At 35.5% G+C, this 25,412-nt stretch overlaps 2 protein-coding genes across 9 annotated transcripts in view; one reads left to right on the top strand and one right to left on the bottom strand.

The window, feature by feature from the left end:
* LOC101737512 (protein jim lovell) overlaps window positions 1-14,219 on the top strand; it is a 43,709-nt gene extending 29,490 nt beyond the window's left edge. The window contains exons 2-3 of one of the 2 annotated variants that reach the window (XM_004931636.5): window positions 5,780-5,908; window positions 9,262-14,219. In XM_004931636.5, the coding sequence (XP_004931693.1) occupies window positions 5,780-5,908; window positions 9,262-9,905 (773 nt within the window). In that variant the 3' untranslated portion in view covers window positions 9,906-14,219. Of the gene's footprint in view, window positions 1-5,761; window positions 5,909-9,261 lie in introns of both variants that reach the window. The other variant, XM_021351642.3, reaches the window with a different exon arrangement.
* A 1,584-nt stretch (window positions 14,220-15,803) lies between these two features.
* Window positions 15,804-25,412, bottom strand: part of LOC101744578 (ATPase family AAA domain-containing protein 2) — a 36,526-nt gene continuing 26,917 nt past the window's right edge. For all 7 annotated transcript variants that reach the window (XM_012695175.4, XM_062676402.1, XM_062676411.1 and 4 more), the window contains 5 exons: window positions 24,269-24,453; window positions 23,559-23,713; window positions 22,191-22,396; window positions 20,941-21,020; window positions 15,804-20,187 (listed from right to left, as the gene is read on the bottom strand). In XM_012695175.4, coding sequence (XP_012550629.2) covers window positions 19,967-20,187; window positions 20,941-21,020; window positions 22,191-22,396; window positions 23,559-23,713; window positions 24,269-24,453 — 847 coding nt within the window. In that variant the 3' untranslated portion in view covers window positions 15,804-19,966. The remainder of the gene's footprint in view (window positions 20,188-20,940; window positions 21,021-22,190; window positions 22,397-23,558; window positions 23,714-24,268; window positions 24,454-25,412) is intronic.

The following is a 25,412-nucleotide window of genomic DNA, read 5'->3' as shown; positions in this document are numbered from 1 at the left end:
AACAAATTAACCAACAAAAAAGAAACAAACAAAAAATACAACTTGAACACAAATTATTATGTCAAACTCCTACACTAAAGCTCAAAGCTGTACCAGCTCAAGTCACGAACTTCTTTACTATAGAAACTGTTTGCAGCCTTTGTTAGGTTGAACATTATTTTGTTACATCTAAAATTATATGTGTATATAACGAACTGGCCCCTAGTATCGAGCGGCGGCTTTGCCTCTGGCATTGTCGATGTCCATGAACAATGAATGGCTTCGAAGTCAATTTTTTTTCTTCGAACTACCCTCATTTGCTGAAATTACTTTCTCACTACCCGTTACACATTGATAGTACAAGACAAAAACCTCTGGAGTGTCTTTGAATATTTCCTGAGGTAAGCTCACATATAAACACCAACAGCCCTTTTAAATATAGCTAGCTATACTAATATTAAAAATGTATATGTTTGTATGTTTATAACTCAATCTCGCGAAATGGTTTAGCAATGGGACGAAATTTCGCCTAAATAAATTTTACAACCTAGATACACTCGTAAGTAACCGGGCATAACATTCACTTTTTTTTTCGCATTCTAAGGTATGAATTCAACAGCATGTTCTCTGATTCCCGATTTTACGTACTAAATAATTTACAAATCAACTCTCGGTATCGACCAGTGAATGACAAGGAACTAACCAATAGAAATGCAACAAGTTCAATTTTATCTGTAATAAAAAAATTTTTATTGAAAAACTAAAAATACATGTTGCCAGTTAAAAAAATTGTGGATACAGACAGAGTACGTTTCATTACGCAGCAACACTACCAACATTGTAGACCAACAATATTAATGGCGCCATTTCTATTGTCGCCTACAAAAGCTGCAGTCATTTTGTCAACAACAGTTACATTCTAGAAACTTCGTTTTCGAATCAAGAACACTTAAGAGTTACGCCCTACTCCTTATCACATACGATATAATCGATAATACGTTCTAGTTTAAACATTAAATCGATATTCAAATAGCAGAATCCAGATCTCGTGATTCGAACGAATGTGGGCTTATTGATTGTCAGTAATTATGTAAAATAACGAGTGGCATGTAACGGGCGCTTTAACGATTGACACGAATTATCCGTCTGCCGGTTATACTGAGGGCAGAGTCGGGCTCGGAATAACATAACAGATTAAGGTTTTATTTAATGTTCGCACTGTGAATCGTGGACTAAAAATGACTAAAAACCTATATCTGTCTTAACGTACTTCGAACTAATTTCGGTCCTGACGTACGACAGTCTTTAAAATCTATGTCTAATGAGACTATTATAGTGGACACACATTTTTAAATCAATCTTAATTTTCCCAAAGCTAAAAACAGTTTATTTTATTACGTTGGTGCAATTCAAAAACAGGAGTATACAAAAATGAGTAGTACTTTCTACGCTTTAAAAGAGTTTCAGACACTACTACTACGGTTTAGTGCCGAGTTTGTTAATTCAATTTTGCAAATTTTGGCATTTCGTAAATTCTACAATTTACTAAAAAAATATTCACGAACGATAAATTTTTGGCATCAGGATTATCCTTCAGTCTGTCATGACAAACATGACTATCTGACATTGGTGATAATCTCATTTAATTTTGTATTGTGTAAATTATATGTTATTTACTAAAGATATTTATTAGTGACATCCCTATGAAGGAACAATAATATCATTGAATCTTCATAATCTTAATATCAAGAAGCAAACTTAATTATTTTGTTTTGACAGAACGCCTCTCGTTCTATTTAAGTTTCTATTTAACTCGGATATTCATATTCTAGTCATTAATTGGTCTCAATAGATGCACCGGCATCGTCTTCTTTCATTCTATCTATCCTAGGCGCTCCTTGGCTAGTGCTAACACCACCTATCTACCGCCGTTTTGGCCTAACCCTTAGTTAGAAACAATATTTGAATACGCGTTAGAAATTTCACAAAACCACCTGACCGCTATACTTAGATCTTCCAGGTATTTAAATAATGTATCATCGTTCGGGAACAAGACAGTCTTTGAATAATTCTATTAACATTTTAAGGGCATATATTATATAGTATTAATATATTTGTAATCTCATAAAAATACTCTTGTAGTTAGTTATACTTAAACTTTAATTTGAACTGAAATTTTTTATTTAGCTGTTCTATTAGAAATATACCAAATGGTACTGTTAAAACAATTTCATATATTTAAAAAAATATTTATACAACAATACCAATATGTCATGCAAGAAGTAAAAAGCTTATCCCTCGAATGCGTCCCGGCTACGTACCTTCAATAAAACCTAGACTCCGGTTAAGTCGATTGAGCGCACGTATCGTTTGAATGTGTTTAGAGGCAGTTTGTCTAATACGATGTGCCCGTATTAACCGATATTTTAGCATACGACCGACGCGTAATATGCACGCCGATGTTCATTACACAGATCGCTTTCCTCCTGTTTAATTAGTTCGCCGCTAATGAAGTACTGTTAGCAAACTTGATTTTTAATTATCGTTTTGCAATTAAGCTGCGTTTTATTGGAAAGGCCGATTGCGAATTTTAAGGTGTTCGCATGTAAAACCGTCTAGAATGCTATCTCCGGTGTCTAAAGAAACGTGGTTCTGTATCTGTGGTGTAATGTGCTATATTTATGCTTTAGAAATGTTAGTTCAATTAGGCTTTATCTGAATGAATGTATTAGTCGACTTTAATTAATACGTTTGTTGGAATGATAGAGCTTTTTGCTAAATTGCGGAGAGTATTAAGCGGTAGGCAGCGGCTTGGCTCTGCCCCTGGCATTGCTGAAGTCCATGGGCGACGGTAACCACTCACCATCAGGTGGGCCGTATGCTCGTCTGCCTACAAGGGCAATAAAAAAAAAATTATCAGTTAATTTTATAAACTGAAATTTAACTTAACCATGATGTGCGTATTAAAAAAAAACAAATCCTCAAATAACTTTTTGGTATCACGGCAAAATAAATAAAAACATACTGTTTATTAACAGATTCCGTTGCGTGGGAGTTAGACGTTCGCTCCCGGGATTTTGTGTTTTATTACACTAATAAATAAAGATGTTGTTAATTTGGCGTATTCGAATAAATTAAAATTAGAGATCATAAAAAAACACCCGCTGTATTTGTTACGTCGGTTCTTCTTGGGACTGGCTTCATGTAGGATCGCTGGTGAAGTCTATTGTGGCATTCACTAATTATGCTAAAAAATTATAAAATTGAAATTAACAATTATGGCTTTGTATTTGATAAACTATGAGTACATATCGACGCTTGAAAGGCAAACGTGACTAAGCGACAATGCGTGAACTTTACAGTAGACTAATTTAAAGTTTTAAACTTTAAGGTATTTCATACCTGAAAAAAGTTCTATTTTAACGAATCTAGCTGTAGGATTGAAATGTTTTTATTTTCACAAATATATTTTTTTTGCGCATCGAATATGGTTATTGCCTATCATTTATGTACAAAGTAGTTATTGTCGCTTAGTCACGTTTGCCTTTCAAGCGTCGATATGCAAGAATTGCGGGACCAAATGGAGAGTTTATCGTTTCAAACAAAAAAAATCACAAAATCAGTTTACAAATCACTCCGTGTGCTTGGTGCGCGTTATAAACTTCAATTCTTCGGCAATTGCCGCTAGGAGCTCTGTTCCATCTCCATACAAATATGAGTTAACTTTTACGCGATCGAGAATTTTAAAAACTCGCACTGATTTGAGAATTTTTTTGACGACGGCTACCACACCTATCAAACCGAAACCCATCACCGCTTCACGGCAGAAATAGGCGGAGCCGTAGTACCTACTCGTGCGGACTCACAAGAGGTACTACCACCAGTAATTACGCTTCACGATTTTGCGTGTCATCCTTGCGCATCCTTAATATTGAAAAAAAAGCATATTGTCCCATACAGAACCTCCTCCATTTAAGAAATCGGTTGAGATAGATACTACCACAGAAAAGAAATATCATACATCTTCCAGTTCGCATATCAAAATCATACCGACGTTACGTTAATTGGTTTGCACAAAGCAATATCACATTCGTAGACAATTCGAAATTCAATTTAAATATAGAACGTACTTGAGACGTAATCCTTCAACCCACGTATTTCGATACAGCCTCGCAATAAAATTGAATATCGATTCGTCTCAACCCGAGACGACACCTAGACTGTCTTTAATGGACCGGCTTTGTACGATTATATACGACTGACTCGATGGTGCAGAAGATAGCGTCCCTGTTTTATGCGCTCAGGGTCGTGGGTTCGATTCTCGCATCGGGCAAGTGTGCTGTGAAGCTTTGTTCTTTTTCTGGGTATTTATTATCTATATTTAAACGTATTACATACAATGTGATTAATACGTATGTATGCAAAAAAAAAAATATTGCTTAGTTGGGTGGACGAGCTCAGAGCCCACCTGGTGTTAAGTGGTTACCGGAAGCCGTAGACATCTACAACGTAAATACCGCCACCCACCTTGAGATATAAGTTGTAAGCTCTCAGTATAGTTACAACGGCTGCCCCACCCTTCAAGCCGAAACGTATTACTGCTCCACGGCAAAAATAGGCAGGGCGGTGGTACTTACCCGTGCGGACTCACAACAGATCCTACCACCAGTAAGTATGTATGTCAGTCTCTGGTACAATGTAACGGATTATTGTAAGTAAATATATTTTTCGTTCAAAAACAAAAAAAAATAAGCGACCATAACAAAATAGTCGAAGTCAATGAAATATGCGTCATTAAGGGTAACTCAAATAACCCAAATATTAGTATTTTTCCATAAATTGACTACGATAATGTTTGAATTATTTTCTACAGGCTACAAGCTAGGCCATCTAGTGTTGAGTGGATAACGTCGAATCAAAACGCCTTTTTAGTTAATTAGGCTTTTAGAGACGCTATCATAATATATATTTTAGTATAGTATAATAGTACCGTAATTACGTTATTGACTAATGATGACATGGACAAAAAATTCCATAAACTCTGGGATTGCACTGTTCTAAATATACACGCGCTTTGTATACATATACATACATTTGTGATTTTTTATAGAATTTGTGATAACATTTGTGAATTTTTTTACCAACTGACTGCCGCTAATTAACTAGCACATCGATTATTGTAAAGAAAGCTTATCTTCAGGAACACCGACTTAGCTGTAAAATTAATATAAAATAAAATCATTCAATACTAACAAGAAACTAAACATAGCTTAATGGGAAAATAAATTCCAATGCAATCTCATTAGAGAATTAGTTATCTTAATCTTATATAGCAGTTTATCGTTAAATGTTAAGTGATATTAACGTTTTATCCTAGTTGGAGCTTGCAACATTGTTAACTTCGCTGTGACCATGCTAGCGCCATCTAGCGGCGAGTGGCAGAACCAAAATCAAGTTGACTTTGTTATTTGCAACGTTACACCTTGATTAAGTATTGAAATATATTTAAAAAAAAAGAAGGAAAATACCTGAAATACATTTAATATCGTAATATATTAAAAGCTCCCGTGAAATTCGTTTGCATTGTGCTTCATTCTCATTTAATTTATTCATGATATTTTTATTGAATCTAGGAAATGCTTACGAAACAAAATCGCTTGACAAACATTAGAGGAATTAGGTACTTAACTGGCCTATCGTCTTTGCCTATTGTAATGTAGATACGAATTATTTTAGAACCTGTACGAATTGCCTTTGTTTTACTCATCAATATTATTAATAGATGTCTTTTGTCCTTTAGTGTTCGGCATCGACTCGCCCCTGGGCCTCTTCCCCCCCGGGATGGAACACAAGATGTACCCGCTGATGGATGTGGAACACCGGGCGCCGCCGCTCGACTCACAACTATTCACTAACGTTAAAAAGAAATGTAAGTCATTTTATTGCGAACTATCCTCGAGAACTAGGGAATAAAATGAGAAATACTCTCTTACCGACGCATGATGCTGAGAAGTATAAGTGATATTTTTTTTTATTGCTTAGATGGGTGGACGAGCTCACAGCCCACCTAGTATTAAGTGGTTACTGGAGCCCATAGACATTTAGAACGTAAATGCGCCACCCACCTTGAGATGTAAGTTCTAAAATCTCAGTATAGTTACAACGGCTGCCCTACCCATTCAACCGAAACGCATTGCTGCTTCACGGCAGAAATAGGCAGGGCGGTGGTATCTACCCGCGCGGACTCACAAGAGGTCCTACCATCAGTAAATATATCGTCTTTTCGCATTAAAAGTGTACAATTTCCAAAAATATTCGAAATTGAGTTAATATGCGGAATCATTTGGTATTATAACCAGTATTTTTCTCATAAATACTGTCAAAAGAGCGTAGTTTAGTTTTAGTTTTTTTTTTTAGGTTACTTATGTTTTGACTACTATTAACAAAATTAAACATAATTTTACTTCGATCACGAATACTATTATTGATCGAAGTAATTTTATCTTACTTTAATAAACAGATAATGTAACTCGTAAAATATAAAAAATAAATGTTACAATGATGATTAATATTAAAAATATCACATGTTAAACCTTTAAAACACTCTCCTGTAAAATTAGTAAGTTTTAAGATTATACACTTTTAATTCGAGAAGACGATATGTCAACATAGCTCGGTAGCAGCGGCTTGGCTCTGCCCCTGACATTGCCGACGTCCATGGGCGACGGTAATCACTCACCATCATATGGGCCGTATACTTGTCTGCCTCCAAAAGCAATAAAAAAAACCACAAAGCAAACTCCTATTAAGCTGTAATAAATAATAGTTTAAAAAACTAACAAAATACGCTTTTATAGAAAATCCAACTAAAAAATAGAAAATAAATTTGAATTTAAAATACTGTAAGAAAAAATGATTTTATTGTAAAAAAAAGCGTGGGCGCATGGTATCAGTAGTTATCAATATTTTATGAACAGATATGAGTAGAAGGGTTATTTAGATAATATCCTGAAAAGCACCCCCGCTTTTTTACAATAAAATCATTTTTTCTTATACTATTTATAATTCAAATTTATTTTCTATTTTTAGTTGGATTTTCTATAAAAGCATATTTTGTTAGTTTTTTTAAACTATTATTTATTTCTCATTTTTTAGTTGAATTTCAATTTTTTCCATCGGTCCTTAATAAGTATACTAAATTTCGAGTTAATCCGACGTTTTGAAGGGGGTCAAAATCATGTTCAAATATTCCGTTACATACTAACATACTTACGTCTGAAGCTAATAAAAGCGTATTAAAAATAACTAGTGGTCCCGCAGTAGTCGACATTCGACTTTAATCAATTGAAATTTTATGTTTAAACATTATTATGGTTCTATTGTCAAATACTATTATACTTATATAATAAAATCACAGATTTCGCCAAAACTACCCTATACATAAATAATAATAAAAACAAACAATATTCATCTATTCTTAATCTGACCACAGACTTTAAACACTAACAAAAGTTTGACTATTGACAATAAACAAAGAGTATATTTATATGTATGTGTTGTGACAAATACATGGTAGTGTCTCTATTGTTTTCTTTATTGATTTAATGGATCTTTTAAGCATTATTTAAAAAAAATATTAGCATTGTGCACTTCTCTATAAGTGTGGAAAATTTCATACTCCTCCGTCCGCGCAATTTTCGTAAAAAGGGACACAAAGTTTTTGCTTCACGTATTAATATATAGTTAAACATTGTTCCAATATCAACGTTCGTATATTTTTAGGTTTTAAAATAGTCAGTTAAGAAATAAGGATCCGATTTTGAAATCCTTCATGTTCGTGAAACAATGCCTCGTCTATCTACAAGTTATAATGTTCATCTGATGTGAGTGAGCACAACGACTCCGATCGAATGAATCGAACGTAGAACAAGTAGCCCGATAACAATGCAACGAGCTTTAATAATGCGAGATGCGCATGCAGCATCCCATCACACATCTCGGAATCGCGCACCGCTAATGTTAAACGCCCATTGTTTCCGAACGCAAATGTTTATTAAGACGATCTGATATCGTATCGGTTAGGGGAGCAGACAGTCTAACGTGTGCTTTGAATGCTCTTCTACGTTCAATGCTACTCGATCGATTAGTGCCCATCGTTTACCGCAGACATGCATGCCGCTCTTGCGTCAAGCTTGCGCTAACGAATTGAATTTTTTTTATATTTATTGCTTAGATGAGTGGACGAGCTCACAGCCCATAGACGTCTACAACGTAAATGCCGCCACTCACCTTGAGATATGAGTTCTAAGATCTTAGTATAGTTACAACAGCTGCCCGACCCGTCAAACTGAAACGCATTACTGCGTCACGGCAGAAATAGGCAGGGTGGTTGTACCTACCCATCCGGACTCACAAGATACCCAAACACCAGTAATTACGCAAAATAAAATTTTGCGGGTTTTGAATTTTGTTACGCGGTGTTATTCGCTTCACCGTGGAAGTCAATCGTGAACATTTGTGAAGTACGTATCTCATTAGATAAGTTGGTACCCGCCTGCGGGATTTGAGCACCGTTGCATCGCTAAATACGAATGCACCGGACGTCTTATCCTTTAGGCCACAACGACTTCAAGTCTTATACCACGTCTTATATTTACGGCCACGTCTTATGACACGCGATCTATTTAAACTAATACTAATTTCCATAACGAATCATCGTCCTCGAATTAGCTGTCTATGTGAGGCGATATCACGACCGGCGCATGCAGATCCGCCTTCTTTTCAACAAAACTGGTAACGGTCGCGTGCTCGCAACGAATTAATGAGTCGCCGCCGACGGCATGTCGCCGAAACCCGCTCATTTCGCCGACATGACGGTACTGAGTTATTGCCGAAACACGATCATTAAGGAGCTGTGCATAAGCTAATGTCGGCGGCAGCTTACACGGCACATGTCGTGTCGCTCACTAACCTATACGCGATGACTGCTCAATCGCACGTGTCTTTAGAGGTTTATTTCACAGCTGTTGTATAGCAGTTCTCTTACGCCGTTTCCTACCTACTGAGTTTCTCGTCGGATCTTCTCAGTGGGTCGCGTTTCCGATCCGGTGGTAGATTCTACGAAGCACTGCTCTTGCTAGGGTTAGTGTTCGCAACGTCAGGTTTGAGCCCCGTGAGCTAATCTACTAGTTAAAGCAACGCTGAAATGGTCTCTCAAGACCATCAGTTTGGGTAGGAAAAACGCCGTTTCATATTCATTTACATGCATGTTTTGGTTAACAGGGAGACCAAAAGGACAGCATAGCGCGCCGCGCGGTGGCCCACCTCGATCCTGGACAAACGCAGAGCTCACGGAGGCCCTGCAGCATGTGTGGAACAAGAAAATGACGACGAGCCAAGCTTCGAGAATATTCGGTATCCCGTACAACTCTCTGCTCATGTACGTGCGAGGCAAGTACGGGAAGAGCCTCAAACTGGAGCAGCTGCGGAAAGATTGCATTGGAGCGCCCCTAGACGTGCTCAACCTCAACTCCGGAAACAACAACAACAACCACCCTTCAAGTAAGCATCACGATAAAGACGACCACCAGAACGTGGGCCAAAGGCCGTCCAGCTCCGAGCCGGACATATCGTCCAACCCGATGTTCAACCCCTTCTCCCAAGGATTCTACCCGGAGTTCCCGCCGGGCTTCCCGATGCCACTGAACATGCTTCACTTGCTTCCGCCCAACGAGAAGGCAAGGGAGTTGTATCAGTCGATGCCGATGGCTCTGGACTCGCTGTCCGGCACCAAGGAGGAGGACTGCAAGAGCGACCGGTCGAAGGAGAACTCTGCGGACGAGGAGGGCGACACTTACCGCGCGCCGCACCCCCCGCACCCGCCCCCTGACACTCGCACCCTCCTGCATCACAACGGTCAGGACTAACTCCCGTCGCTCGCGGCGAACGCGGCTGACGAACGAATCCACATCTCACCCGCGTATCTTTATCGAAATGTTTTCAAAAAAAAGGGACTAAAACTGGAATTTAGTTAGTGTATTTTAAAAGATCTCATGTAAATGTCGTAATTATAATGTTATAGTTTTTTTATAAATTCGTAGGGGATAAATTAATCGTTTAGTATATAGACACAACAACACTCGTATTAACTTCACGTGTAATATCTACATAGGTGTGCTTAGTGCAAGGTTTTTAACTTCTCGATCGCGTAAAACTTAACTCAAATTTGTATGGAGTTGAAAAAGCTTCCCTTTGTTTGCCGCTAGGGGCGCTGTTCCAACCACATACTAATTTGAGTTAACTTTTACGTAATCGAGAAGTTAAAAACTCGCACTGAGCACACAGTACGTTGCCGCGTTGCGCTCGAACGCGACAAGTGCGATACTTCTATGCCTGTCTGTTTAAAATGCACCGAATAGATTTCAGTTTTACGGACGATTACGTATTTTCGAACCTTCTGGATCCTCCGGGGCCCAACGGGGCTACGTCCAAACTTTATTGAGTATTAGTTAAATTTATTAAATTTAAAAGATGTGTTAATATTGTAAATGTATATTGAGTATCGCGTAAAATAATGAATAAGCGATAATTTATTCTGAAGGAGTGCAATAAGTATGAAATGTGTTGTGATTGTTACTTGTTACTTAGGACATTCCCTATTCTGTTGTACTGTTAACATTCCATTTCAACATTCCTTGTATTTAGATTAAATCGTTTTATGTTGTGTATCTTGACCAAAATCAACAAGGCCGGCCATCTTGTGAGCGAATGGCGCGAAAACACACTGGCCAGTACAAATTCTATTTTTGAATCACACGTCATCTACTATTTTATTTTTCTTATATTGTGGTTGTGGTCTTAGAAATAACCAACATAAATTTATATCCTGTGTAATATTACATTAATGTGGCTGTAGATACGTGTTAAATGTGCGGAATATCTGAATTTCACCAAAGTTTGTAAAATATTTCGTAATAATAGTTATTGTATTCGATAATTTATAAAAAAACAAAAAACGATTTTTGAATGTAAATATTTTAAATGGTAAATTGATAAAGCAAAAAAAAAGTATGAACCATTAATTCGATACGGACATTCAAGTGTCTAAAATGGTATATAGTAGTGTATTTGTAATTGTTGTAGGATTTAGTCGTGAAACGGTACGTAGGTAGATCACCGGACCAAAGGTGGTCAAGATTATAAGAAAATTCTTTTATTCTACACTTAAGTAAAACTAAGCTAAAACTACGTACTTAAAGTTTTAGGGGATGCAGACTACGAACTCGATACGCACTCGTTTACAAAAATACATATTAAATTGAAAATCAACAATAGACTTAACAGCAAATGCCAACACCGACTAAAGAATTTGTTTAGAGAAACCGTAAATGAAGACGTCCTCGTCCAATTCGTAGAAAAGTAAAAAAAAAAAACAAGATGACAACTTTCATATATATCGTACAAATTGGCCAACATTAAAATATCAAAACAAAGAAACAGTGCGCGCCAGGCGAAGACAAATAAACGTATATCGGCACTTCAATGTTCAAATAAAAAAGAGCTTTCAAGATTTTAGTGAATAATGAACGTTAGATTAAATAACAAGGTTCAACCCAGGCCTGGCTTTAGATAATTGTATACTATTACATTTAGAAATTATATATTTACTAAAGGCAACAACTTTAATATGTCGTTTTTGACATTCACTTCGACGGATTGATCGGACAATGATCTCAAACGTTAAAAAAATTTAATCGAATGTTAAAGCGGCACTTCATTTCAAGAGACTTAGGGTCGATTCGACCAAACAAGAGTAAATCTTATTCTTAGAATAACTCGTCAGTTAATCGAGAGTAAATCAATTTTACGTTTTACCAACTACAATTCTAAGAATAGTGGGCCTATTCGGGAATTGTTACTATACCGCCGTTTCGCACGGAATAACGGAGCTATTCCTAGAATAAAGTAATGGCGTCTGTCAGTCCAACATCTGATTTCTGTCATTTCATAAATATTTATTCTGTTTTAATTTCAAGTCAACGCAATGCACTAAATGATTATTAATAGTCTGAATGCAACGTTTAAACGAAAAAAGATAAAACCACACGACAAAACTTGACAATTCCCTCAAACAAACAAGAAATAAAAATAATACGTTTGACAGCTGGATATCTTACACAACAGCTACTTTTTCACACTAAAATACGGCAAAATCGAGTTGACGATTTGTATGCTCTTACACTATGCCGTTGAACAACAACATTTATTTGCCGGATTTTATTTTTGTTCACCATTCACTCTGCTATTCGCGTATTGTTATTCCTAGCCCAAGTATACGTGGAAAAACGACTATGAATTTACTCGAGATTAAAATCATGGAATAGGTTATTCCTCGTATAGTTACTCGAGTTTAAATTTAAGTTTGGTCGAATCCGCCCTTAAGCGAATAGTGATAATTCCGCATTTGGTCAAACGTCTGATGTGTAAACACCATCCAATAACCATCCATTGAAAGGAACCAAGAAAAAAAATATCAGTTCCATTATACCCGATTAACGAGACAAACCAACCAGAAACTATTTTTGCTATTTGCGTGTTTAGATACAAATAGAATTTATGTCCCCTGAATGAAGTGCCGCCATTAAATGCACAATATTAATATATTGCCTTTAGTTCAATTAGAAACCAATTCTGTTCTAATTTTTAAAAATTAAATATGTACAAAAAATCTGTTGATAGTTCTCATTTGAAAACGTATTTTCCCTATTAAATTAATTGTTACGCGTGTAATATCAAATAAGTTTGTACCAACATGGATCTCCGCGAATGAATCATTGATTTATTAAATTATCAAAAGTTAAATGTCTCAGTCACCAACCTTAAGTTTTAATATGACTCAAATATTACCTAATCAATAACCATCTTCATTGAACCCACCTGAATAAAGCTTTTTTTACTGGTGGTAGAACGTACTGTGTACCCGCACGGGTTGATACCACGATCTAGCTACTTCTGCTGCGAAGCATTCTTGCGTTCTGATTTGAAGAATAGCACAGCTGTTTTACTTACTTAGATCTCATGTCTTAGATAGCGATCTTGACGCTTTGTACTATCGCTACAACATATTGGGAATAAATGTATTTAAAACTAGCTCCCGATTCCCAGGTTGGGTGACCATGTTTAACTTCATCTACTAAAATATCCATAATTATCTTGACAGAAGACTGATCACTATTTATGAGTCTATTTTATACAAAAAAAAAACTTGTACACTACATTTTAGAATGACAGTAATTGGCTTCAATCGATCATACTACTTATAGTCGCATCACTATTACAATATTATCATTACAGGGATTTTATATGTAAATTAACAATGTATTATTGAATATTTAATGACTTTTACGTTATTTGTTTATGATATTACGTTTACTTTCTTCTTGCACGTGAGCGATGCTTTTTACAGTAAATTTGAAAATTGTAATGGACGAAATTAGCATTAAATTGTTACTTGTGCCAAAATAAGGAATGCGCACTATTTAGAAAATGGGATCGTAAAACTGTTTCCCCGTTTATGTATTTGATTTTTGTGAATTCATCTTGTTTTTAGTTTTTGAATGATTTTGTATGTCCATGATTCGCGGGATTATTATACTGATTGATTGGGCTAATAAGTTATCTTTTAAAATTATCGTTTCTTTGTATTCGACTCGTTGTCGTGTTGTGTGTCGATTATTAATATAATTTAAACCTAATTCGTACAAATAGAAGCAGTATTAGAGTGATTTTGTTAAAGTTTTATCCAGAAGTTTTTAATTAAGTTTTGTTACTTGTTGGTAATTTTTAAAAACAAATAACTTGTATTTTAATGTTTTAAGGAAGACTTGTACATTATGAGAATTATTTTACACATTCCAACAATATAGTTCAGCGGCTAGTAACGAACGTCTCTAAAACAAATTTATGATTTCATTTTTAATCTACAGAAATTTAAACAGAATTTATCAGGAGCCAAATGTATGTACTTATAAAAATAGTATTTAATAAATCGTAAGACATTGAATAAAGTAATTATTTTAGTTGATAAAAATGTGATTATAACGTTTTAATAGTTTCAAATATTTAGTTCCTTCATTTTTGTTGTGGATATTTATAGTAATTGTAATATGTAATTAATTTTAAAATAGATAAATTGTTCATTGCGGTAAAGAGTATAATTAAACGTAAGTTATGTAATTTAATTTGTTGTATTTTCCTTAATAATGTAATAATGACAGAAGATATCGTTATGACAATTTAGTATGTAAAAAAGATTATCTATTTGATCTTAAAATAATATGAAGAAATATTTATGTTCTAGTATCATTCTATCGTGTAATTAATTAAAATGATGAAGCGATGATGAATACAAAATGCCCAAAATATCCTTACACAAAATCAATAGATAGTCAACCCCCATTGTTTTTCCGCCATTTGTTTGTCCTCATCTCATGCTAAGTCTGTCATATACCGACAGAGATCGTTCATGAAACTAGAAAAAACTACCGCTCAATACGAAAGTAAAACAATATTCAGTTGCTAATTAAAGAAATATTTGCAATTCTTAAAGTTAAATTTCGGCGAACGGTTTTGAAATGCGAAGACCGTAGCGTTCCTTCGAGATCTTGGATTCCACAACATTAACCAGTATGCTTAGTGTGAGTTTTTTAACGTTCTCGATAGCATAAAAGTTAGCTCAGTGTTTGCAGTTGGAACAGCGCCCCTAGCGGCAAACTTTCCAACGGCATACAAATTTGAGTTCACCTTTACGCTATCGAGAACGTTAAATAACTCGCATTAAGCACACAGGTGTATAGTTCAATACTTAAAAAGCAATGGTATAACACTGAGTTTCTCGTCGGATCTTTTCAGTGGGTCGCGATTCCGATCAGTTGATAGATTCTGCGAAGCACTGCTCTTCCTAGGACTATAAGTGTTAGAAAATTCTCGCAGGTTGAGCCTGTGAGCTCACCTATCCGTCGGCCTGTAGCTGGAATTAACTCCTAAGCTACCAGTGAATAAGTAGGGAAAAAAAGAAATTATGTATTGAGATACTATTTACTACCCACATTTCAATTATAAAACGTAGTATAACATTTTAATTGAACAACTGCTTGACACGGACGTTTTTCTGCCATATTCATTATTTAGCAGGAAAAAAGAATCATATTTACAAGTCAATAAAATTGTTAACGGAATATTATCTCATATTCATCATCCAATTAAACATTGTACGATTTTGAATAAACTGACCCTCGCAATCGAACTAACACATAGAAACAGCCCAGTTTCTCGCCGCATCTTCTCTGTGGGTCGCGATTACGATCCTTTTTTTTTATTGCTTAGATGGGTGGACGAGCTTACAGCCCACCTTGCGTTATATGGTTACTGGAGCCCACAGCCATCTACAACGTAACTGCGCCACCTATCTGAGATATAAGTTCTAAGGTCTCAGTATAGTTACAACAGCTGCCCCGCCCTTCAAACCGAAACGCATTACTGCCTCACGGTAGAAATAGGCAGGGCGGTTGTACCTACCCGTGCGGACTCACAAGAGGTCCTACCACCAGTAAATTCAGCGAAGCACTGCTGTTTTTGAAAACAGATGTTAGCACAGTCTCTCAGGCTGAGCCCCATGAGCTCTTCTACACATTCGGTGAAGCTAGTGTAACTCCTTAGGGTTACTAGCAGTAGGTAGGCAAAAAAAATATGCAAACATTCGGTCGGGTTGTTTTTACATTTTCGCCGCGACATCCCTAACTGAAAAGGAAATTAAATAAAACACATTTCTGTATTATCACATGTAATGATACCCATTTTAGTTTCACGTTTATAACTGATTTATTACAGATACACAAAAAAAAAGCCGATTACAAATTCAACGGTGGATCATGTGAGCTTACACATAAATATATACCGAACACTATGTATTGAGCAAATGCAAACAGATTAGTTTCGGCCAGACATTTTTTGGGTAACTATTCTCTATTGATTTAATAGTGGCACGAGTCAACTGTTGGCTTGTATTGACAGACATATCGATCCGTATACGTTTTGTGTGAATTTAAAAATATGACCTTACTCTAGCTGCGACCTTCATTTGATACGACAATAAATATGCAACTGCACTTATTTAAAAAAAAAAAAATTATTGTAGGTATTTAAACAAGAAAAGAAAAAAAATCCTAGGTTTGCTCATAAAAAGGTTCACTTGCTTCCTCCTTGGTAATAACACTAGAGCAAATATACTATAAATTTATACCATACGACTTATATTTACGGCTGGTTGTTTTTTTTTTCATAAAATAAATTTTGCCGTGGCACAAAACTGTTAAGATAATATATTTTAATCCAAATCAACCAAATAGAATATCTACACCGAAAACACAGAGCACACAGCAAAGATGTGTTGCCATCAGTAAAAAGAGCCACACGAGCCGCACACAGTATAATTTTAGGGCAATTCCAACTTGTGCCTCTTTTAATTTTCTATGCTATGACTTCACTCGGTATGCCTGAACACCAGTACAATTAATTTTATTACAAAGTACTCAGGTAAATACTCATGTTCATCTTTAGTAAGCAAAACTATTAAACTGACTTGTCAATCTATTACATACGTCTATTTACCGAATCATTGAACAAATCTACGTTAACCTATATAGAAACGTTTTGAGGATGCCACATCAACTTTTGTGGCATTAATAATAAAACAAAAATTATATCAATTCTCAAAAAGTTTAGAGCATGATTTTCAAAATCTCACTGTCGCCATGTCGTAGAATCTATGGTATATCAAAAAAATAATTTATTTGAAATCTTTTTATGAGTTTACTTTTAATTAATCATATAACTACTCATCAATGCGTATAATACTATTTAATACAATCAAAACATGGAACAAATAGTTAATTGATGTTTAATATTTTATTATTTCAATGAAAATTTATTCAAAATCAATTTTATTTTATACTAAAATATAGTAAAATCATACATAGAAATGAATTGATAAAAAAATCCGTTTAAATAGGAAAGAATAATTTTAAAAAATTTGAATGAAAAAGACCATTTAGGATGTTTTTTTTTTAAATCTACATTACAAATCAGTAAGTACCGTGTCCAACATTCAATTTCAATAATATAGGTTTTATGAAAGTCATAGAAAGAGCGAAGTCAGTATACAGGAGGTATTACCAATCAATTTCGAAAACAAAGCCATGTGACAAAGCCGGTGACTACAAAAATTTTACGCGCAATGTAACACAATCACGATTCATAATACATTACGGGTTCGTTAAATTTGAACTTTCTTAACGTTTTAATACAATTGGCCTTGCTTAGTAAATGTACATGTGTTTCCAGTGCACGTTCCTACAGTAAGTTAATTCCTGTTATAACTACGGTAATAGTCTCTGTACACCCTGTGTAAATGTGCACTGTGTAATCAAACAGCTAAATTAGAACTAATACTATTTGTATTAAGGTACAAAACGTATGTAACAATTAAAAATAAAAACGGACGTCCCTAATAGTTATTTTAACATTTTCCTATGGCAGTTATTTGTATTCAGTTCAAAAATTACATTATACAATCGTATCGATTTAAGTTTTTAATAATTTTTTTTTTTTTCAATATTAACCAACATTCCAATAAATACGCTCACACCGATTACATATATCTCACATTAAATACACATTTATTTAAACATTATCACAATGACATTGCTTCGTCTAAATTATTTTAAAAAAATCAATCTTCCTTACGGCAGTGTTTCACTGACCTTTGTATATAATTCGAGTCAGTAATCTTTTATTGTCCGGGTACCAATACCCCAAAACTTGTAAACTTTGTACTTAGTTAGACTTAGACTTTGTAGAAGTTTGTATAGATTTTGTTTAATGTTGGCACTACTGCAACAGAGGTTTTGTCGCAGGAACATTAGTAGCGGCCGAGTCAAGGAATGGGTTTATTTAGTTGATATGGTAAAATAGTCACGCCGAAGTCTAAAAAAATAAAGAATCACATATATTTCGTAGTTTTCATTACCCGATACCCGCTAAATATTTGCTACGAATATTTTCAAACGAAACAATATCATTGTCGACATGAAAATTCGAGTCCGATACCTTAACATCGAGAAATGTCAATAATTTATTATAATAATAATTAAAAATAAAACTTATTCGATAAAGTTAGTACTAACTAGAAACTAGAGGCAGAATTAAATTTATAGAACAAGCTTATTTGGTATGTTACTTTTTATTTTTTTATTTGGTAATCAAACCTAAAAAGCCAAATTGTATTACTTTTATTGTAATTAATACTTTTTAATTAATTTTATTATAATTAACACTTTTTAATGGTAACACAGGAGATAATTTGTACGGACACGGAGCGAATACATAATGTTATTTACAGTTTTTTCATTTCTCTCTCATCTACTTATCACAGACCAGTGGGCATAAAACTTTTATATTAACCTAACCTAGATTTATTTTTGAAATGTCACTTACATTGAGTAAATACTAATATTGGTCGAGACTCTAGTTGCGGAAAAAGTTTAAACTAACAAACTTCCATGCTATTTTATGTAGGTGGACAGGCAAGATGGTACGTACCTATGCGAGCCCATAAATTGCCCCATATCGGCAATTATATGTTTAATATAAATTAATCTATTACAATTTACAAATTTTGAAATAATTTGTTAAATACAATAACAAATATGTGTAAACCTATTCGATTTTAAATTTCGAAATAAAAACTTTGTAATTCAAACATTATTCGCATAAAGACATTTGACATTAAAGAAAAAACGAATAGATTTTATTCAACGTCAAATAAAAAGGGGGTCCTGCATTCAAAGCTCATGTGTTATTTAACCATCTACATTTCTTTTTGATGATTGTCGTTACACTATTATCTTGCTAATTTATTTTGTATGTATAAGTTATTTTTCTGGTTTGCAATTGTCTGCCATAAATTTATTTTGTAATCAAATGTGTATGATACATACCTAATTAATTAGTTGTTGGTTTAAATTATATTATTTTCGTTTAATAATATTTCATCAATGTAAGCAACATAATATTACCTGTAATTATTGTATTTGGCTCTTTAGGAATGCAAAATATTTTTTCCTCATTAAAAAATGAATGGTTTAGTAATAATCAATTTCAATTATTTACAAATCCTTCGGCAACAATTCGATTTAGTACCCCGGACGTTGTCACGTAGAAACTAACCAGTAATCAAGAAACGTATGAGTTAAAAAAAAAATTACATAAAAAAACTTATTGTTGGTTACAAAATCTAGTATATAACTTAAAGCAGAGACATATATGTTACTAAAATTTAGGTTTAGATAAAATTGTTCCTTTCTGCGTGACATTAGCTAGTCAAAAACCTTAATCTATCCTACAATCGACATCAATTTTTCGTACATTTTCATTCAACAATACAACCTCAATTTTTTTTTTTTACTAAAATGTATTTCAAAGACCGGAATGTTCATTCCAAAACCAATCATTAATACTCCTCCGTAACTTTGAAATTATTGTAATTTAGTCTTTTTTTTTTGTATCTGGCAACAATTAGAACACCAACTTATCGCTAGATGGCAGCACAAACAAAATACTTTATTTCTAAATTTGATTCTCAGCAAAAAAATTTGCCCCTAAAACTAATTTGTCTTGTTTTAAGGGGTTTTGAGGGTTATTAATTTTATTACTACCGCCAGCATTGCTGTCGACAGTCCAGCCTAACGAACAACACTAAGCAGAGTAATTAATGCTTAAAAAAGAAAACTCTGGCCCTCTCAATTATAATAATCTCAGATTACCGAAATTCCATCATTCAATTTGAATTTACGAATCTGGCTATATAACCTTCGAACGAAACCCGGACGACAAACAGAAACCGACCGTTTTCAATTGAACAAATTCAAATTCAACATACTTTTTCGAGTAGCTGCACGTACCTAGCGATGACTTTACTCATTTCTTGCGGTAGTTTAGTTCTGTCGTATTTGTTTGAATATTCTCGTACAATCTTGGTCAGTTGCGAGTGCAAGTCCAGCAACGCGCTCAGTCCGATATACCTCAGGGCCTTCGCGTTCATAAATACAACATTTTTTAATTCAGTCTTATTGATCAGTACTTTCTCTGCATCTGAAATTTAAAATTTAAAAAAATCATTACGTTTTACACAGTAATGTCTAAATTATAAATGTCGAATTTATGTTAAATTTATGCTTTTCATAGAGATGCAAACTATATAATAGGCTATAGTAACTACTTGATATCATATCTTATTAGAGCTCTGAGATCTGTAAAACCGAACTCATATCTCAAGGTGGGTGTTGGCATTGACGCTTTTTTTGTCTATAGGCTCCAGTAAACACTTGACTCCAGGTTGACCGTAAGCAATAAAAAAGATTAACTATCTACTTTAATTGCATAACGTCTGTCCCAACTTTTCAAATGGAAACTATGACCGTTATAGAATGATCGTTATAGAAATAAAAGTTTATTTATTTATTTATTGCTTAGATGGTTGGACGAGCTCACGGCCCCCCTGATGTTAAGTGGTTACCGAAACCCATAGACATCTATCTACAACGTAAATAGCGCCACCCACTTTGAGACATGAGTTGTAAGGTCTCACTTTTAACAGTGCAATGGCCGCTCTACCCTTCAAACCTTACTGCTTCACGGCAGAAATAGGCTGAGTGGTGGTACCTACTGACAGCGAACTCACTAGACACTCTACCCCACTTATATGGTACAATCCGACATATCGAATACAGTAAAGAATAGATGATAAAAAAAAAATTTGATTAAACCAAGCATTTGTTGTCTATTGCACTCTTTTAATGGTGTCCATAGCTCGTGTCAACTTTCATTGTTAATTAGGATATTCACCTCCACTCGCGGCCTCGGTTCCCGAATTTCTTTTCTTTGGTGATGTTTTAGTCGAAGGTTTCTCTGTTGACTTTGTTGGACTATAACAAAAAACATTGGTAATTATTAAGAATCTATCGTTGTAGTTCAACTCGACGTCAGACGATTATAGCTTTTATAGCTACTATAGCTCAAGAGATTTGATTAATTGTTATGCAAGACATTTTTGAGAGCTGCGACACTATCCCTTGCAGTTCGGTGCAGATTTTGGCATCACACTTTCAAATTATCAGTACTTTGTCTTCTTGAGAAATTAAACAGAAAGGTTTGATATCCACTGCCTATTTCTGCCGCGAAACACTCACGTGTTCCGGTTGGAGACTAAGACCCCGTGTCACACGATGGGAAACCATCAGCTGTGCGCCCGTCAGCAAGAAAAATAAAATATAGTTAATGATTAATTGAATGATTCAGTGGTGTACTCGTCGAACTCGGCAAAGAGTTCGAAGTGGAACCTAACCAATACAACAACCCGCTGAGTTTCTCGACGGATCTTCTCAGCGGGGCGCGATTTCGATTCGGTAGTAGATTCATTCACAATGCTGCCCTTGAGTTATTAGGTCTCCTTCGGAGGCGCTCGGGTAGCTGTTAGCAAATGCCACCCCTCCTGGCTGAGCCTTTGCTCGCCTGTCCTAGTGAAACTGGAAAGACCTCCGGACCACCAGTAATATCTTATCTTATACCTTTAAATAAGCAATTCTTGTATATATATAATCCGAATCTCGGAAACGGCTCTAACGATTTTTATAAAATTTAGTATACAGGGGATTTCGGGGGCGATAAATCGATCTAGTTACGATTTATTTTCAGAAAATGATGTTTTATTCGTTTTTTCAATAATCAGTTTTATCGATAATCAACTTTATGACTCTTCCCGACATGTATTGGCGAATAGTAATACTATTTTTCATAATTGAGAGCTACTAACCGCTTTAAAGCTATTTCAGCCGATGGCGCTGCTAAGCTACCCGAAGCCAATGAGTGTTTGGTTTAAGATAAGACCAAGACAATGAATTGTTTATTTATATTATTTGTGTCTTTTTAACTCACGAGTTCACTTAAAAATGCCTACACGATCTTGGAATATTTCATCATTTTATCAATATGTAATTCGTATTTAAATATAATTACTAAAAAACACTATTAATAAAAAGATAATCGTCATCGTCATCGGTCATCGTCTAGTTACTATTAAAACAAACGTGTGATACCTCTCGATAACGTGGTTGTGTCGCACGGTAATGTTGCACATGGTGTCGGCGTCGTGGCGCGGCCGCCGCAGCGGCACGTCGTCGTCGGAGCCGGAACTGGAGGAGGAGGGGGAGGGGGAGCCGTTTGGGAGCGGCGTCGACGTCACCGGCTTGTTCTCTTTGCACTCCTCATCCGTGACGCCCAGCACGCTTTGGTCCTTTAAACTCTGTGAACACAAGAGAATAGCAAATCTATATACTAATATATAAATCTACAGTGGTTTAGACGGATGCTTCGTTATAACTACTGAACCATGCATCCGATTGACTTGAAACTTGGTCTCCATGTAGAAAATACATGTACTTAATGAATAGGCTAATATTTATACGAGTGTTGGACTCCCTACACCAGTTGCGGGGGCGTTAATAATGATAATCTTTGTGGCGGTGAGAAATAATAATGTTAATTTTAAATGCCCAGCGAAGCGGACGGGTACAGCTAGTTATGTTATATTATTTTAAAAATTTTGACGTACAGTTTAATCGAATGTTTTTTTTTATTGCTTTTGTAGACAGACGAGCATACGGCCCACCTGATGGTAAGTGATTACCGTTGCTCATGAACGTCAGCAATTGAACGGCAGAGCCGAACCGCTGCCTACCATTGGGTACTCTCCGCAAGCCTCGTTTGAAGGACAATTGTAATTAAAAACGACTATCATCTCGTGAAATTCAATTATCAACATTGGGCTTAACTTCACTATTATTACCACATTTGAATAGCTTTCCAAGATCATCTGTGATCACAGAACAATCGCCCTTTTAACTATGCGTAGATGAATCTGCTCGTGATTTTTGCAGTTTACAAATGATCTCACAACTCATATCGCGATCAGCGATAATATAAACACTTTAAATACTGCCCATCTTGAAACTTAAGATCGAAGTCTCGGAAATACCCCAGCCTTCAGATGAGAACGCATGATTGCTTCGCGGCAGTAATAGGCAGGGCGACGGTAATAAGACATAATATATAAAAGTGAATTGCTGTTCATTTGAATCGCTAAAAATCGAGAACGGCTGGACCGATTTGGCTAATTTTGGTCTTGAATTATTTGTGGAAATCCAGAGGTTCAAAAGGTAGATAAATATGAAAATGCTCGAATTAAATAAAAATAACAATTTTGTTTTTCCTTTGATGTGTCCCCCGTCGGACGGATTCCTTTTGTTTGTTTTAAGTTTATTTTACACAAAAGCTTAGGTCTTTTATTTATACATTGAGGCACTACGAAGTCTGCCGGGTCAGCTAGTACGTAATAAATTTCGAACATATCATTTTGCCTTATCGTACATGGAAGAAAGCGACATAGACTTTTTTTTTCTTATTACCTTCTGCGTCTTCGGTCTTTTAGCCACCAAACCTTTAGACCACGCGTTCATGCGTCTGCGTTTACGTTTCGCCGAATGCGCTTCTTTGTCTCCATTCTGAGGAGTCCGCGGTGATTTACTGTCGTCATTGTTGAGCAGCGAATCCAAGCCTTGTGCTATTATAAAAAGGGTCAAATTTTACAAAAACGCACGCAATATCAAACTTCACTTATTGCGATGACGTCACAAGTGGGTAGGTAATTGTATAGAAGACTAAAACATGAGAGACGGCTAAGTTTATTTCGTCGGTTCTTCCGACGGTTGTAGCTCTTTTAAAGGCCGCTAGTAATATAATATACTGTCGTTCAATAAGTAAATAACATGAGATCAAACTTCAAAGAAGCGAAATTAATTGAATTTGATCACTGATACACAATTTAATAATTTCTTCAATGGCATTAAATATCATTTTACCTGTGGTAGGACCTCTTTTGAGTCCGCACGGGTAGGTACCACCGCTCTGCCTATTTCTGCCGTGAAGCAGTAATGCGTTTCGATTTGTAGGGCGGGGCAGCCGTTGTAACTATACTGAGACCTTAGAACTTATATATCAAGGTGGATGGCGGCATTTACGTTTTAAATGTCTATGGGCTTCGTAACCACTTAACACCAGGTGGGCTGTGAGGTCGTCCACCCATCTAAGCAATAAATATATATATCAAAGATCTTACGTAGATTCGAAGCGGTGTATATAAAGTCGGGCAGGTCCTCGGCCTCGTTCCCCTCGTCGCGGCGTCGCTTCGCAATCTCCTGGCACTCCAGCTCGAAGTCGCTGTCCATCTCCACGTCGATGAGCGCGTGCGCGTGGTCCCGCAGCGAGCACGCCTCGTGACGGATCTGCTTGTCGGACGACGTTCTAGTGTGGACAACAATACAGCATCACAAACGGCCGTCTGGTGTAGTGGTAAGTGACACGGTCACTACACAAGGGGGTCGCGGGTTCGAATCCCGCCAACCGAAGATATTTGTATGATAAATATAAAATGCCTTTTCCAGGGTTATGGATGTATATAATAAAAAAAGGGTGCGTGTACTTATGTACGCGCGTAAGAAGTTATACTTTATTTTTATTAAAATTACTTCTTTTTTTTAAAATATTAAATAACTAATAATAAATATTTAACGTTAATAATTTAATAATATTTAATATGAATTATATGAAATAATAATTTTGTCATTTATATTACTAAAAAATGAATGTTAATAACACTTTTTTTTACGAGTGTACATGCGCGAAAGTTCACCTGCGGCTATATTCAGACTCGCCAAGTTACGTCGGTCGTATTGTAATGAGCGATTTAGTGGGCAACTTCATTCTGTTAATTTTGTGTCACGGTGCGCGCGCATCGTAAAATGTCACTCTCATCAATTTTTCATAACGCGCCTAAAGAAGTATAACTTAAAAATCTTACATTTATTTTCGTTATCTGGTACCTGTAACAAAAGTTCTTTACGAGCTTAGCACAGGACCAGTTAACGTGGCGTGATTGTAAATAAATATTTATTATTTATTTAATATTTATATTTATCACAACGCTGAAAAGACAGCGGATATGGTGACATATTGAAATATATGAAATAATAAATAAGCTAAAGCATTACCTATTAATACTACTAAAGAAATTGCTACTTTTTGTTGAAATTTAATAAACGCAAGATGACAGAGTTATTAATGATCTCGTGCATGCAATAAAAAGCCAAATAATATAATCGTAAAACAAACTCTAACATACAAAAGGTCAGAGGATGTTAGTTTACAAAAAAACGACTTATATACGCAATGTTACTATACGATTTAACAATTGAATTTTCATA

The sequence above is a fragment of the Bombyx mori genome, chromosome 3 (genome assembly GCF_030269925.1).
Source record: "Bombyx mori chromosome 3, ASM3026992v2".
Taxonomy (NCBI): Eukaryota; Metazoa; Arthropoda; class Insecta; order Lepidoptera; family Bombycidae; genus Bombyx; species Bombyx mori.
The sequence above is the reverse complement of the archived record's forward strand: the minus strand, read 5'-3'. Positions and strand labels throughout refer to the sequence as shown.